Source organism: Chironomus tepperi, unplaced genomic scaffold (genome assembly GCF_022539635.2).
Source record: "Chironomus tepperi strain 1889 unplaced genomic scaffold, CSIRO-AGI_Ctep_v1 contig_359, whole genome shotgun sequence".
Lineage (NCBI taxonomy): Eukaryota > Metazoa > Arthropoda > Insecta > Diptera > Chironomidae > Chironomus > Chironomus tepperi.
In genome coordinates, this window is record NW_027226481.1 from 1,250,911 (window position 1) to 1,266,668 (window position 15,758).

Genomic DNA, 15,758 nt, shown 5'->3' on the forward strand with positions numbered 1-15,758 from the left:
CTTTAAGAAAACTCAACCTTAAAGGTGAAATTTGCTAGATTTTCGAAGCTTCATAACAACAACATAAAGAAAATATGTTGCGTTAATTAAGCTCTTGTAACAGACTCTTGGTAATAAAACTAGCAATATCTATAAATTCATCTCCCAAATGTCCATGACAGAAACGATAAATCCTCAAGACATGAGGATTAATCCACGCAACACAAAATTCAATGACTTTTGACCATAAAATCACATTACTTTATGTAAGATTGTTAAGCCACGACTGGCCAAAGTAATATGCTAGGTCATTTCCAAAAATATCCCAATTTTTAATATCAGATGATAGAATGTTCATGCCTTATAAAAATGATATCAAAATGCTTTGGAATAATAATTATAATTATTATTATTATTTATTATGTTTTTTATGAGACATTTATTGATTTGTTTTTTATGTCTAACAAGTCTATGACATTAAAAAATACATCACATTCACCATAGAAATGTTCTTATTTACTTAATGAATAGATAATCTACTGAGCTATTCGGTATAGTCTGTTATCAGTAATAATTATTGTTCTAAAACTACATTTAAATTCATTTTCTTTTTTGTTCCTCGTCCAATGAATAAGCAACATAACATTTAACATAAAAGTCCATTTTAAGTTATCAACAAAGATTTTTATCGTCAAGGGATGGACAGTCAGCAAATACCCAAAAATGTCTTGAGTGTTCCTAGGCTGTTATCTCGTTTTGAGTCATAGGAACTTCAAAGGAAGTATATTATTTTATGGCATTTTTCAGACATGTCCATACCTTGATGATTATTCATCTATCTCTCAAAAAAATAATAATCTAAGGTACATGTGATATTATTTTAGTTATTAACACACTGTCTCTATGGTGTTTGGCTTATGGTTGCATTTGAAACAGTTGAATGAATTTCTGATGGCTGATCATTCTTCAAATATGCTGTGTCTTCATTTTTCTTTTCTTTGCGGCTGTATAGAAAAATATGTATTTTATGGATGATTAAAAAGCATAACACAAAAAAAATTATGTTTAGTGTATGTCATGGATGGGAATATATAGAAGGAATGAGCATTTAGGATATATAAGGGATTTATATGACGATTACAAGCAGTTTCTAGTGCGTTTTTCGTATGCATTAAAAAAACATGAGAACTTTCATTCCAGGTCAATCGGGGAAGATGGAACAATAACCAAAAATAAATCCATTCAATCCTTAAGAAATGAAACAACGAAATCATGTTAGTAATTCAGCACATCAAAGTGGAAGGTTTGTTGTTATTGTCGTCTGTATTGTTTTGTTGTTTGAGTTTTTAAGGGTCTTTCACGAATGATAACGTTCAAAAATTATTTAAAAAATAACGGTCAAAAAATATTTGAAATTTTGAACTTCATTATTTGAAATTTGAACTTGACCGTTACAAATCATTCCTTCAATCAAGAAGCTTGAATCCCATCAGTGAATGACCCCCAATTTTTGGTTTGAGAGATAAAAAACTTCAATATTAAATCTACTGGATCTTGCACCGGATCTTTTACAAAATGCGCATTTAAGTAAATAAAATGCAAATTAACAAGTCTGCAGTATTTTTGCAGACAATAACAAAGCCATAAGATCGATTCCAGTTTTATGATATAAATAAAAATAAATTTATGGCTATTTTGAGAATGTTTTTCTAAACAAAATTTGAAGAAATTCCAGTTTTTGTTGATATTTTTTATGAAAATGAATTTTTGTGCTTTTTTTAATGAAATTAGAGCCTTAAAAATGAATATTTGTGCTTAATGATACACGTGGAAGTTAAATTAATGATAATTTTTTAAATCCGTGTCCTCATCAAGAAGCAGTGAATTGTTTTGTCTCTCGTACCAAATGTGGGGTTGCAAAGTCGCCATGCCAATAATATGAATAGTGTTAGTTACAAAATATCAGTCAGTAAACTGACAAATTTCTTTTTTGGTCCTTAGATATGATTTTTTTGATCATTTTTTTATGTTGTCCTGTTTTATGTTACTTAACAAAATTTAATTTTATTACAAATTCTAAATCACTCCAAAAGATGAATTCAATTGAAATTAAATCACTCACGATAAAATTGAAAACAAGATGTGTGTTAAGAAAAAAAATTATAGAAAATAAGCTTGTGCGATTTCTCACGTAGATCGCTATTAACATAAACATTAAAAAATTTGTTTTTTACCTGAATAAGAATAGAATTGTCTGTATTATTTTAAAAATGAGATTTTTTTGCGTATTTTTGAGAAATTGAAATTTATGGGAAAGTGATTGCTAATGAGGTGCACATTATGGATTGTGTGTCGTAAAATTAAGTGACATTTTTTTAATTTTTAAAATTTTGATCTACAAATTTAACGTATTTATAAAATTTCAAATTTTGAACTACAAATTCAACGATTTTTAAAGCTTGAAATTTTGAACTTCAAATTTAACGTATTTTTAAGGTTTGAAATTTTGAACTTCAAATTTAGCTAATCTTGAAATTTCAAATTTTGAACTTCCGTTTTGTTTAAATTGTGAGCTTTCAAGTTCTAGATTTGAGCTTTTAAACGATTTGAATATTATTGCAAAAATAGAGAAAATTCCTCTAACTTCAATATTATAAGAACTATTTCGAGGTAATTGAAGGAATCGTTAGCTAATAAGAAATTTCCCCTCATGCGAAAGTGCAATAAACCCACTTGAACCAGAAAAAAAGCACCAAATTAGCACCACTTAAGTGGAAGTGAACTGAGAATAAAGAGGCAGATGAGAGATAAGAGGTAGGTAGACATATTTAGAAGAATATAACAAAATAAGTCACATGCTTATGCCAAAAATAATAGGAAGAAGAGAAGCATTCTAATTTTATCATGCAAGAAAAAATATTAAAAAAGAAAGAAAAACTAAAAAAAGATCTTTTTATGTCACTCAGCCTTCATAAGGCAGTCATGAGATAAACAACAACTCATTTACGTACTTTTTTGAAAAGTACTGATAAAAATTGATCTTTTTTTCTATGCAAAAAAATAACTAAAGGAACTAAAAAATACGTCTACGTCCAGTTATGTAATAATAATAATGATACTATATGCCAATATTTTTTAAAAATCATGACAATCATGCAAGTTTTCAACTTATATCAAATCTGTTTTTTTGTTTTTTTCTCTAAAAATTATGAATTTCTTCAAATAAAATTTTGAATATCATTTATATTATCATTTAATATCTCATTTTTTTCGTATCAGGCAATATGTACTCTTTGATCATTCGGATCAATTGGTAGTGCCATAGCGATGGAATCCAGTGGACATGTTTGAGTCAATGCTAATGACGATGTAGTAGTTTGCGATGGATGTAGATTGCCATCTCGTCCGGCAATCGGAGAATATCCAGATTGTTCTCGTTTTTTGAAAAACGCGCTATAATTGAGAATTTTGAACATATAAAGGAATAGAACGATACACAATGAGCTTAATATTATAATAATTATATCACAGATATATAGCAATAAGCTTTGGTATAATACTTACAGATTCATGCACTTTTGAACGAGGTAGACAGCCAACAGTGGGAATGGTGTCATTATAGCTACAGATACAGGAACAACAGTCGTTAAATCAGCCATAGGTTGATCAAGTGAGAATGTAAGAAGGAAAATTGCAATTCCTGTATTTTGAATTCCAGTTTCAACGGAAATTGCTATGCAATCAGGTGATGATTGTCTGAATATTTTGGCAAATACCCAACCGAACATGTAACCGATCCATGGTAATCCTAGACCAGCAACAACGATCTGTAATTAAGGACGAAATATGAATATGAATTTTGGACATGCTGAAAGGATTTCCGGACAGACCTGCCACGAGAAAAGTTGAAAGATGTAGAAATTTGTGATGATTGCGAAGACGATAATAAACAAAATTAGAATCATCGAAACTGGTTTTAAAATTCGCACCAAAACACGCGCGACACGAGGCAAGAATCGTTGAATTAATAGCCCAATAGCTAATGGAATTACGAGACCAAAAGCCATTGTGAAAATCTTACTGTAAGGAACACCGAGCTTGGCACGTTCAAATATTAATTTTCCCAGTGTAAAGATCCATAATGGCATCATTCCGAATGAAGCAATCGTTGATATCGTTGTCATGGCAATTGATAAGTGAATATTTCCGCCCAGCAGAAGAGTCCACATATTACTAGCACCACCACCTGGCGATATTCCAGTGAAAAATAATCCCAATGCCATTTCATGTGCATTCGGGAATAACCAAAATCCTAAACCATAAGAGGTCAATGGCATCAATATAAATTGACATATAAAACAAATTATTGGACCAACTGGTCGTCTTAAAATATCTTTGATCGTCTCTAAGCTAAGTGCAGCACCAAAATTGATATATAAAATTGATACCAAAATGATAACGGAATATGTAAAGAGTTTGTCTATCAAACGTGCTGGTCTTAAAATTGTAACGCGTAAAGATTGGTCTGATCTCTCCGTCGTGTTTGCAATGGGATTTGATATTTCAACAAAAATGTCTGTTTGACCTATATTTGGTGGAGAAAGAGAAAGATTAAGAATTAATATGTGTTACGTAAGCTTACCGATAAAAGTGCATTCTTTGAAGCTACACATGAAAATATTTTTGAAAAATTAATTCTTCCCAAGGAAAATCATGCATTATGTAAGACTAAAGAAAACGCACATCCAAAGGTCTTTTCAATGACATCAAAATTCTTACCTAAAAATTCTCCATAGAGATCGAAATTTGTATCTACGGAATTTGTACTCAATGGGAAATAAACCATCGAACGTTGATGCTTTACATTCGCAAGTTGTGGATCATTGCTGACAAGCTGTATGTACGGTTGATTTGTATTATTCGGCGGCTGTAATTCATTCATCAAATCCTCAGATAATCCATCTAATACCAGATGTACTCGTTGCCTTGATGCTGTCTTTATTGTTATTGGATTTGGATCAAAATGAGCCTTCCATTCTGTCGCATTTGCACTTGATATTATAAGCAAATTTGTTAGCAGAAACAGAAGAACGTGATAAAGGTAGCGTAATGGACACATTTTCTACCGGTCTTCTTTATTCGTTGCTCGTCTAAATTGAAATGAACAAGAAAATAATTTTATGGAATTTTTGTGGCTTCTTGACATAAATCAATTGATTGTGATCTTGCATGACTTTATTTTTTGTAGATATTGACTTCAAGTGTCATGTATTTCTCAACGTAGCAAGATAAAGAAAAATGTGGTCTATTTCACATTTTCGATACTCTTTTACGTCATTTTTATTTTCCTTTTTAAGGCGCGAGGGTTCGATTAATTAATTACAAGATGCGATAAGAAATTAATCATCAATAATTTTTTTTTCTTCTTTTGACTACAATAAGAAGCGGTTTTAATCGCTCAGTGGCACAACGTGAGCTGATAATAATAAATAAATAATAAACGTTCTTGACAGAAATAATTTTTTTTTTTTTACGAAGACACGACAAAAAAAAAGTTAATTGAGATTACAAGTGACTGAGTAATGAAATATTTGTTTGATCGGATGGCATGGACGCATTGTTGTTGTACTTAATGAATTTTATTCATTTTTATAGAATTCAATGCAGCTTTTCAAAATTGTCATTTTTAACGAATTTTTGAGATTTGAAAATAAATTGAACTTTGAGGTTCAAAATTTCAAATTTCTAAAATCCGTTAGCTTTTCATAATTTTTAAAATCAAAATATCCGTTGAATTAAATTTCATCAAAGTTGATATACTTTAAAGTCAATGCAAATTAAAAATAGCACTTTCGCGTGAATAAATTAGAATTAAATATCAGTTATTGCAATTTAATTTAATTAATTCAGCGAAACAGTGATTTCCATTGCTTCTAGAAAACGTCGCGAACTGAACAAATAACAAAAACAAGGGAATTAAATTATTGTGTTGAGCACAAAAAACTATAAAGTAAAATTATCAAATATTCAACTGTCCGAAACGAAACTCCAACAAAAATAAAGTTCCGGAATATGTTAACTCACGAATTTAGCGATGAGTAAGAAACTAGTGCCTTAAAAATCTTATTTGGTGATGATAAGATAAGGAACTTAATTCTGCATTATTTTTCCAGTTAATGTTTACAATTTGATTAAAATTCGATTACAGATCAACTTTTTTTGCAGTTACTTTGCCTTCAAAATATTTACATTCACAATTCTCTCATGAATTTAATTAACTGTCGATTGACATGATTGAACATTAATATAATATCGCACTTAGTTATAATTTGTTGACATTGGCCTTGAAGATCGTTTTTCAATAAATTTTGTTTTCTTTTTATTCCAAAAAAAAAATCTCTTTTTTTATGCAACATTCACTTATTTTTATTATTATTGGTTACATAAAACTTTCACTGACTTATTTACATCCACAAAATTTACCTTAGAAAATTATAATAATCACAATCAAATTAGTTACACTATTAAGAATTCAGATGCTCATCTCACGAGCGCATTTAAAATGCGAATGAATTAATATAAAGTTCACAACACACAAAAAATTGTGTCTGGATGTTTTAAACTTTATAGCTTAAATGATTCTTACGTACTGTCTTATGTAAAAGTATATTTTTTTTTGTTACCATAAGTTAGTTCCTATAATACACGGACTGCATGTCTATAAATTGTACTAGATTGCTTCAAACATAAACAAATCGCACAGAGTAGTCAGTAATCTAGTTCAGCATACAGCAACAATAAGACAGTATCAAACAAAGTAAAAAAAAATTTTGTCTATAATTTAGTTTAGCTTTTTAAACAGTTCAGTCCTCGCGCATAATCGGTGCACATAAAGATATTAAAAGTGAACAATAATGAGTGAATCAAAGAATGGAAACTGTTCTGATCATGATAACAGTGAAGAAACATCAACTGATGCATTCGGATCTAATATTCCAACTAAGTGCGTAAAATAAAGAAGATTTTACAATAATTTTTTTTGAATTAAAATGTCGTTTTTACCATTTTCGGTATGTTAATTACAGCAATCGAGCTTACGGGAGAATCTACTCAAAAATGCCAACATCTCGTTTTGCATCAGAATATAATATGAATCATCCAAAGCGAGGCATTGCGTTGATTTTCAATCATGAGCATTTTGACATTTCATCATTGAAGAGCAGGTAAAGAAAATACTTCTTTTTTTTATCATGTTTACTGCCTGGATCTTTTTTTTTTATTGTTCTTACTTTTTGCAAATTCTCTTTTCCACTAATCCTTTATCCTTCCTCTCTTCTCTTCTTCTTCCTTTTTTTGTTCATCCTGACACAGAATGGGAACAAATGTGGACAGTGAGAATCTGTACAATAGCCTCAGAAATCTTCATTTTGATGTGTCGATGTACAAGGACTTTAAGTTTAGCGAAATTATTGCTGAAGTCTCTAATGGTAAGATTATTTTCTTTGTGCTTTAGAACCTTACAAATGTAATTTTGAAGTTGTAGATATTTTAAAAGCAATTTGTAGTAATTTGTAAGGTTTTAAAGCACTTACATCTAAATTCTATAGACCAAATCTAAATTGCAAATCATTTCAGTCGCACGCATGGACCACACAGACTATGACTGTCTATTAATAACAATTCTATCTCATGGAGAACATGGATTTTTATACAGCAAAGATACACACTATAAACTAGATAGCATCACACAATATTTCACAGCTGATCGTTGTCCGAGTTTAGCTGGCAAGCCTAAGGTAATTTGACCTCTGACAATCCCTTGTGACAATCACATATTTCAAACCAATTATCAAATACCATCGGCATGTGTTGATTGATTTATAGACTTTGTCAATACGCACAGCACAATCACACTTCACTTTTTTTTATTATTTCAATTCTATTGCATTCGATTAAAAACTTTTTAATTTAATTCCGTATCTATTATGTTACATTTTTTGCAGCTCTTTTTTATTCAAGCATGCCAAGGTGATAAACTCGATGGGGGCATTGTTATGAGACATGAAACAACTGAAACAGATTCAAATGCAACGCATAGCTATTCAATTCCAGTTAATGCAGATTTTTTGATTGCATATTCGACCATTCCGGGTGAGTTTCAATCTTTATGCTCTTTGTTGCATCAAAAATCATCATTGGTAGTTGACCGTGAAAAGCAAGTCTCAATATTTTATGATATATCCTTAGCATTGGAGTCTCAAGGACGAACCTTTTTCATTGTAAAAAGAAAATTTTATATTCTAATGATTACACTGACATTGAATCGAAGTACAAAGGAAAGGTCATGTGTACTTTTTGCTCAATGAAACTAACACCATTGTTATGTTTGGTGGAAATTTACTGCATTTTCCTTCTTCTCTATTCAAACATGACTTTTTAGCACACTTAGAGTTTGTTGATTTTTTTTGTTATTCTCATTGTGTAATCACTAGAAGTTTGGGATAAAGGGTGATGATTTTCTATTTGAGAATTACAAATCAAGAATTTTGAATTTATAAGGTTTCAAAGCATTTGAGGATTATTGTTGGAAGTGTATGGTTTTAAATTTTGTTGAAAAGGAATTGAACGGTTTTGTCGGTTCATAATCTTATTTTCAAAACATTTATAAGGTTTAAATGATTTAATTTTCATTTGTATGGTTTTGAACGATTTAAATTATTAAAATACGTTACAATTTTCTAGAAGGATTTTCAATAAAATCCTGCATTTAATGCGTTCCACGACAAAATCAATCAACCCAAATACCAATTCACAACTCAATTCATTCACATTTCTTTTTCCTTCCTTTTTTCACCAATAATTTACATCCATACATTTCTAACACATTTTCAAAGCATTGAAATAGCTCGTGTGATGTGTTTTATTGCTCTTTGTCTGGTTCATCACAATTGTGAAAGAGAAAATATATTGAAAGCATAAAGAAAGGACAAGGAAACCCATTTATTGATTACATAAATAATTATCTAGTAATTTATCGACCATTTACCCCAACTCAATTTTAATTGACCTTTTTATATTTTAAGGATATTATTCTTGGAGAAATACAACTAAAGGCTCGTGGTTTATGCAATCATTATGTGCTGAACTTGATGAAAATGGAAAGAAATTTGACTTATTAACTTTATTGACTTTCGTTAGTCAGCGTGTTGCATATGATTTTGAATCAAACACTCCTGACACTCCAACAATGCATCAACAAAAGCAAATTCCGTGTACAACAACAATGCTTACAAGAATTTTAAAGTTCAATGACAAAATGTTTTAAGGACATGATGAACGTGATGTACAACAAACACTTTTTTCTAATACTTCTTTTTTATACCGTTTAGACTATATTTTCATATTTCTTCAATTTTTAATTCATACAACTATTTTTGGACGTTACTGTATGTCCTTTTATCGGTTCTTGACCTACATTAATTATCAAACAAAAAGATATCAATTGTGAATGTGAAGAAAACAAATTTTTTCTCGAAACTTAAAGACTTGATAATGATGACGCTTTTGTGGCTTGCTCTACATAAATTAGAAGATGTAGACATAAACATTGACTGGTTAGAAAATTTATTGGCTCATGTATTGGCGAAATTTTAGAGACTGTTTGGCATTGTGAATTGCTTTCGGAAGCTTTTCGCAGTATTTTAAATGAAATTAATGACTTTTTAAGTTTTCAAAATTGTTAGAAATTCAAGATTAAAAATTAATCAAAAATATATTAATGCCACAAATGCACTTCAAGTAATGAAACTAAATATTAGCAAACAAATAAGCAATTTGTGAATGCAAATTATTATCTTTTGTTACTTTAACTACCCTTCTTTTGACATTTTGAGAGGATTTTAATGAGTTTTAGAACGAAATTGAGAATATTTAATTAAATTATAGTTCTTGACCATAATGGCATTGAAGCAGTTAGACTGCATATAAAATCAACTTACCTTTTGATCATCAAGCACTGATTTAAATGAACTTCATGCAATCTAACTTCAAATAAGTAGTTTTTTCAACTGGGTGATTTGTATTACGCTTAAAACGTATTTAATTGTTTATTTCCGTGATCCAAATCGAAATTATGAAGCTAAAATAGAGAAATCTAGTGTAATTATTAGATTCGCTGATGCTTTTTTGATGCATGAAACATCCAAAAATGTTGAACATTTTCAATACTACTCATTCAACAAGATTAAATATAGAATTCTCTAAAGGTTGACTTAGATTCCAAAGATTAATTTAACTGGAAGCAAGCTTCAATTTTAATTTTATTAAAGTTACCTTTTTATATCTTAAATCCTTAGTTTTGGTGATTACTAATTAAAAGCAGCTGTCCAGACTTCAAAATTGTATCAATTTATAATAAGACATCACTCAAAATGCTTTAATTCAATAAGTAATTCATTAAAAACTTGAGAGAAACTTAAATACTTTTACTTTGCAAGGGTCAGCCAACTTTTCTCAAAAACCATACAATTTAGAAAATTCAAATTTTAACCGTTACAAAAGTTCATAAACATTTGTATGGTTTTAAAAGTTTAATTTCAAATATTCATTAAATTGCCATCTATAATCGCACAAAAATTCTCAATTTCATCGAAAATCACGAAATCCTCTTAAAAACTTATAAACAAAGAATAATTGCATAGCTGAGATTATGCATTTAGCCATCATTTAGAAATGTGAAATTATTATTAAATAGCTTAGACATTATCTACTTAGTTTTTAAATATTCTCATGATCTTCATTTCCTATTTCGAATCTTGTGTATGCTCAAAACAAATTTTATTATGTAGTTTATTTCACTGTAAGTTGTAACTGTGAGCTTTTTTTAAAAGTTCATTTTTTAACGGATCAAATTTTTTTAAATAAAGATATTTTTATAGTGCAACTTCACGTCTATTTATTTCTTATCTCAAAATTGCTAATTGTATTACAACTCAATAAAGATTAATTGTCAGTGTGCAAAATGAGTTTTGAAGGAAAGGTTGTGATTGTTACTGGTGCTTCCAGTGGAATTGGTGCTCAAACAGCAAAAGATTTCGCAAAAGGATCAGCAAAAGTTGTTCTTGTTGGTAGAAATGCTGAAAATTTGAAATCAATTGCTGAGGAATGTGGATCTGCTGACAATGTCTTGTCTATTCAGGCTGATATGAATAATGAGGATGATGTTAAGAAGATAATTGATGAAACTATCAAGAAATTTAATCAAATCGATGTTCTTGTTAATTCAGCTGGAATTATTGAAATTGGAAGCATTGAAAATACATCAATGGAGCAATATGACAGAGTAATGAACACTAATATGAGATCTATCTATCAAATTTCAATGCTAGCTGTTCCTCATTTAATCAAAACTCAAGGAAATATAGTCAATGTATCCAGTGTCAACGGAATCAGAAGTTTCGCTGGTGTTTTGTCATACAATATTTCAAAAGCTGCAGTTGATCAGTTCACACGTTGTGTGGCTTTAGAGTTGGCACCAAAAAATGTTCGAGTGAACTCTGTTAATCCAGGTGTCATCATTACAAATATCCATAAACGTGGTGGAATGAACGACGAGGCTTATGCTGCATTTTTAGAAAGATCCAAAACTACTCATCCATTAGGTAGACCAGGAACTGTAAATGAAGTATCAGAAGTCATAACATTTTTGGCAAGCGATAAAGCCACTTTCATTACTGGTGCTTCAATTCCAATTGATGGTGGACGTCATGCTACATGTCTTCGTTAACTTTAAACTCATAACTGTATTTCAGAGTTACATGTTGGAGTTGACAGTTCCTAGCTGTACTTCAACCTTATGAATATGGTGACCTTTATGAAATCATAATGTCTGAATAACTTGCCAAGATTAAAGAGATTAATGTAAAAATCTGAATTGCTCTATTTTGTATTAAATAAAAATATCTTTAATTTAGTAACGTGTCTATCTTATCAGTTAGGAATTAATCAATTGCGATAATCAAGTATTATCAAGTCTTAACGACCACAAAAACCACAATTCAAAAAATAAACCGCAGCCAACTTCATTCTGTTTACATTCTTATCAATAAGAATATTCTCGTTCAAAAAACTATTAATTACGCAGTTATTACGCAATGAACTTCGCCGGAAAAGTTGTTTTAATTACAGGAGCTAGCAGTGGCATCGGTGCACGTACAGCACAAAAGCTGTCACAATTAGGAGCATCATTAAGTTTAACCGGAAGAAAATTAGAAAATTTAGAAAAGGTAGCAAGTGAATGTAAAGGAAATGATCAGCCATTCTTAATTCCAGGAGATATAACTAATGAAAATGATACAAAGAGAATATTAGAAGAGACAATTAAGAAGTTTGGCAAGCTTGATGTTCTTGTTAACAATGCTGGAATCATTGAAACTGGAACTATTGAGAATACGTCATTAGAACAATATGACAGAATCATGAACACTAATATGAGATCCATATATCATTTAACAATGTTGGCAGTGCCACATTTAATAAAAACACAAGGAAATGTAGTCAATGTGTCAAGTGTTAACGGAATTCGCTCATTTCCAGGCGTCCTTGCATATAATTTATCAAAAACTGCAGTCGATCAATTTACTCGGTGTGTGGCTTTAGAGTTGGCACCGAAAAATGTTCGCATAAATTCAGTTAATCCAGGTGAGAATATTCTTTTGCCATAAAATAAAATCTGGCAATGATTCAAGTAACATTAAATAATAAATTTACTTAAATATTAGGTGTGACAGTAACAAATCTCCATAAGCGCGGTGGTATGGATGAAGCAACGTATGCCAAATTTTTGGAACATTCTAAAACAACCCATCCTCTTGGACGTGCAGGAACAACTGATGAATTGGCAAATGCAATTATATTTTTGGCGAGTGACCAAGCTACTTTTATAACTGGTGCTTCTCTTCCTGTCGATGGAGGTCGTCATGCAACATGCTTACGTTAATTTGTTGAATAAAACATTTTTTAATGAATCCGATATTCCACTCAAATGTGCCTTTATTGGGAAAATATAAAAATAAAAAAAGTCGTGTGTGTGTCACTTATGTAAATGAAAAATTGCATTTATTGGCTGTCAATTTAAAATTCGAATAAAATTGATTCTGTGAGTTGGAGTGTGCAGCTATTTTTTACCTTAAAAAGACTTCATTTAATATTTCGCAAATTTTCAGATTCAACGGTTTCTCAAAATTTGAAAAAATAACGTAATTTTGAAATTCAAAAATTTTCGCATCATTTTCAGTCATAAATTTCAAATTGTCAGCTAAATCCACAAACAATAAAATCGAATATGCAGTCACAATTTAGCAGCAGATGCAATCTAAATTTATTCCAATAAAAACAATAGCATTGAGTCAATAAACATTCATAAAAAAAAATCCCATCAAGTTTTCAAAAACATGAATGAATACAAAAAAATCATTGAACCAGCAAATTACAGGATATAGAATCACTCACACTAAAATTTGGGGGAGGATGAGATGAAAAATAAAATAAATGTTCCCTTGCACATTTTTTTATTGAACCGATATTGAATGTCCGGCATTTGGACGTAACATAAATTCTATTGGTGCTTCAACAGAATAAAAAACAATTTTTCAGTTTCAATCTCATTAATCGCATCTCATTTTGCAGCTTTCTAATGCGATAATGTAATGCGACATTGTTATAACATTGGATAAAAAAAGCTATGAAGCACAAATAAATTGACACGGGTATGGTCAGTAGCCCATAAAATATAGCGAAAATGTGCATGACAGAATGGATATAATAAAATAATATGAAAACCAGCAATGCACTTCATTTATCAGTCAGTCACACAATAATGTAGAAATGACCTGAATCAATGACTATCCGAAGTGAGCATTACCGGTTATAAGTTTCAGTCCACTTAACAGTGAAATTTGCACTTTAGTGCAGTAAATAAATGATGTCAAAATAATTGATGAATATCGATTCCATCTCATACTTCACAATACAGAAAAAGCCACAATTCATCCATTCCATATCTTTCTCTCACTATATTGGAATGTATACATGTATACATGCTTTGATTATAGACATTTGTAGTTTCTCTTCCTCTTCAGCAATAAAAAAAACACAAAATATAAATTTATACACTTTGGTCAATGAAAAATTGCATACCATTTGTGTTTGGATGGAACTAACCATGCAAATGTTAGTTCTAGATTTAGAGATTGAAATCATCCTTTTAGCACACTATTGTGGAAAAGTTGAATAAATACTTTTTCATTTTGAGTTATGGTTAGAACTAAATTGAGAAATTTTGTACCTTTTAGTGTTTTTATTTACATTTAGAATAGTTTGCTCCAATGCTTACTAACTAATGGCATGCATTAAGCTATAGTATGATTGTTAATTACAGAGAAAATAATGGGAAAACTTTTGAGGTGAGAAAAAAAAAACTTCCGAGATGACGGAATTTATTCAGATTTGAAATTCTAAACAGATTTCCAGAGTTGCTGTTTAATTGTTTAGATTATGATTGTTATTTAAGTTTCTAGACTTGGGCAGGTACTGCAACCCCTAGCAACAGCTGAACATTTTATCTGCACCTACGAAAATTGAGCAGCCATAAGCAAACAGCTCTCGAATTTCCAAGAAAATGCCCCATAATCAATTCATTTCCAACAGTCTATTCCTACTACGAAGCAATATCTCTCATATGTGGGGAAACAACATAATAGAATTTTTTTTTATTCATATACAATGAGGAAGTACATCAGACAGACACTGCAAATAGGAAATAAAAAAATAAAAGGTATGAGCACGTACCTGTGAATGCTTTTTTTTTTATTTTTCAATTTGAATTTTATTAGGTTTCCGTTCTCATCTCGGACATGCTCATCGACTGTGATTGATTGCATTTTTTTTTCAGCATTCATATAATATTATATGTACATACATTCATAAAATAAAGGAGAGAAATAAAAAATGAGATTGAGTAAGTGGACACTTCATGGCAATGTGAATGACTGCAATTTTTTTTTGCATGATTTATTGTAGTTTGCTAGTTCCGTTTCGAAACATTCGAAGGCTAGTTTTTGTGTTATGGGAAAGAGAATGTATGGATTCATGTGTGAATGAGGATGAGACAATGGAAAATGCATAGGACATGAATTAGTCTACAATTGTTTCGACAAAAAAGAATTCCACATTCTGTGAAATGAGAATATGACAATATTGCAACTATAGTTTTAGGAGCAATTCTGAAAGCGAATGACAATATCTCATTGTTTGGAATCTAAGTTTTTTTGAGTCAAAAGAAAGTCCTCTCGGAAGTAAAATTCTTTGAATTTTAGAATTAAATGAAAACTCTACACGAGATTGGAATGTTTCGACAAGTACATACTCAATATTGGAGTATGTTTTTGAATTGGTCAAAGGAGCAACTCAATATTCAATCAGGATTTTACTTGAAACTAGAACTAGCAAATACATATGTTGTGCTTTTTATGGAATTTTTTTGTTCTTGTCAGATTTAGTTGGAAATTTAGTTTTCGATTTGAATGAAGGATATACATAGAATTTGCGGTAAATATGCAACTGTTGACTACTTACAACATCTTGGACAGGATCATGCACTCATAACGTCATTTCTTTTGACTACCGATCTCATAAAGGCACACTGGTGTGCTATTTGTTATATTTTTAATGTAATTTGGTACGCTATGTAGTTTGCTGTGATACGAAAATGTTGCTTACCA

At 30.4% G+C, this 15,758-nt stretch overlaps 4 protein-coding genes and 1 long non-coding RNA gene across 7 annotated transcripts; 3 read left to right on the top strand and 2 right to left on the bottom strand.

The window, feature by feature from the left end:
* Positions 1-370: 370 nt before the first annotated feature.
* Positions 371-6,619, bottom strand: LOC139094826 (uncharacterized sodium-dependent transporter YocS). Of its 2 annotated transcripts, none has more exons than XM_070646016.1 (5): positions 6,463-6,619; positions 4,759-5,129; positions 3,870-4,564; positions 3,544-3,806; positions 371-983 (listed from the first exon to the last, which is right to left on the bottom strand). In XM_070646016.1, the coding sequence occupies exons 2-5, from the start codon at positions 5,096-5,098 to the stop codon at positions 881-883; spliced, it is 1,401 nt and encodes a 466-aa protein (XP_070502117.1). In that variant the 5' UTR covers positions 5,099-5,129; positions 6,463-6,619; the 3' UTR covers positions 371-880. The 2 variants fall into 2 exon arrangements, with proteins under 2 accessions (XP_070502117.1, XP_070502115.1); XM_070646014.1 differs by having other exon boundaries at positions 371-3,432.
* Positions 6,620-6,749: 130 nt separating this feature from the next.
* On the top strand, positions 6,750-10,897 carry LOC139094828 (caspase drICE-like). The gene is made up of 6 exons (XM_070646018.1): positions 6,750-6,982; positions 7,065-7,202; positions 7,351-7,466; positions 7,615-7,775; positions 7,983-8,130; positions 9,063-10,897. Exons 1-6 carry the CDS (start codon positions 6,894-6,896, stop codon positions 9,302-9,304), a joined length of 894 nt encoding a protein of 297 aa, XP_070502119.1. The 5' UTR covers positions 6,750-6,893; the 3' UTR covers positions 9,305-10,897.
* A 24-nt stretch (positions 10,898-10,921) lies between these two features.
* On the top strand, positions 10,922-11,954 carry LOC139094830 (3-oxoacyl-[acyl-carrier-protein] reductase FabG-like). The gene has a single exon (XM_070646020.1). The coding sequence runs from the start codon at positions 11,000-11,002 to the stop codon at positions 11,762-11,764; it is 765 nt and encodes a 254-aa protein (XP_070502121.1). The 5' UTR covers positions 10,922-10,999; the 3' UTR covers positions 11,765-11,954.
* A 98-nt stretch (positions 11,955-12,052) lies between these two features.
* Positions 12,053-13,172, top strand: LOC139094829 (3-oxoacyl-[acyl-carrier-protein] reductase FabG-like). The gene is made up of 2 exons (XM_070646019.1): positions 12,053-12,678; positions 12,759-13,172. The coding sequence occupies exons 1-2, from the start codon at positions 12,132-12,134 to the stop codon at positions 12,974-12,976; spliced, it is 765 nt and encodes a 254-aa protein (XP_070502120.1). The 5' UTR covers positions 12,053-12,131; the 3' UTR covers positions 12,977-13,172.
* LOC139094831 (uncharacterized) lies at positions 13,104-14,458 on the bottom strand. Of its 2 annotated transcripts, none has more exons than XR_011544798.1 (3): positions 14,324-14,458; positions 14,176-14,250; positions 13,104-13,351 (listed from the first exon to the last, which is right to left on the bottom strand). It is a non-coding gene; the product is annotated as an uncharacterized lncRNA (long non-coding RNA). The 2 variants fall into 2 exon arrangements; XR_011544799.1 differs by lacking the exon at positions 13,104-13,351 and adding an exon at positions 13,391-14,111.
* Positions 14,459-15,758: the final 1,300 nt, after the last annotated feature.

Bases quoted from the DNA above. Each gene is read 5' to 3' on its own strand.
- LOC139094826 (XM_070646014.1), bottom strand. From the start codon at position 5,098: ATGTGTCCATTACGCTACCTTTATCACGTTCTTCTGTTTCTGCTAACA. The intron at 4,565-4,758 runs GTAAGAATTTTG...CACCAAATATAG, and splicing joins TCTCTATGGAGAATTTTTAG to GTCAAACAGACATTTTTGTT. The intron at 3,433-3,543 runs GTAAGTATTATA...TCTCAATTATAG, and splicing joins GTTCAAAAGTGCATGAATCT to CGCGTTTTTCAAAAAACGAG.
- LOC139094829 (XM_070646019.1), top strand. From the start codon at position 12,132: ATGAACTTCGCCGGAAAAGTTGTTTTAATTACAGGAGCTAGCAGTGGC. The intron at 12,679-12,758 runs GTGAGAATATTC...CTTAAATATTAG, and splicing joins CATAAATTCAGTTAATCCAG to GTGTGACAGTAACAAATCTC.
- LOC139094830 (XM_070646020.1), top strand. From the start codon at position 11,000: ATGAGTTTTGAAGGAAAGGTTGTGATTGTTACTGGTGCTTCCAGTGGA.
- LOC139094828 (XM_070646018.1), top strand. From the start codon at position 6,894: ATGAGTGAATCAAAGAATGGAAACTGTTCTGATCATGATAACAGTGAA. The intron at 7,467-7,614 runs GTAAGATTATTT...AAATCATTTCAG, and splicing joins TATTGCTGAAGTCTCTAATG to TCGCACGCATGGACCACACA. The intron at 7,776-7,982 runs GTAATTTGACCT...CATTTTTTGCAG, and splicing joins GTTTAGCTGGCAAGCCTAAG to CTCTTTTTTATTCAAGCATG.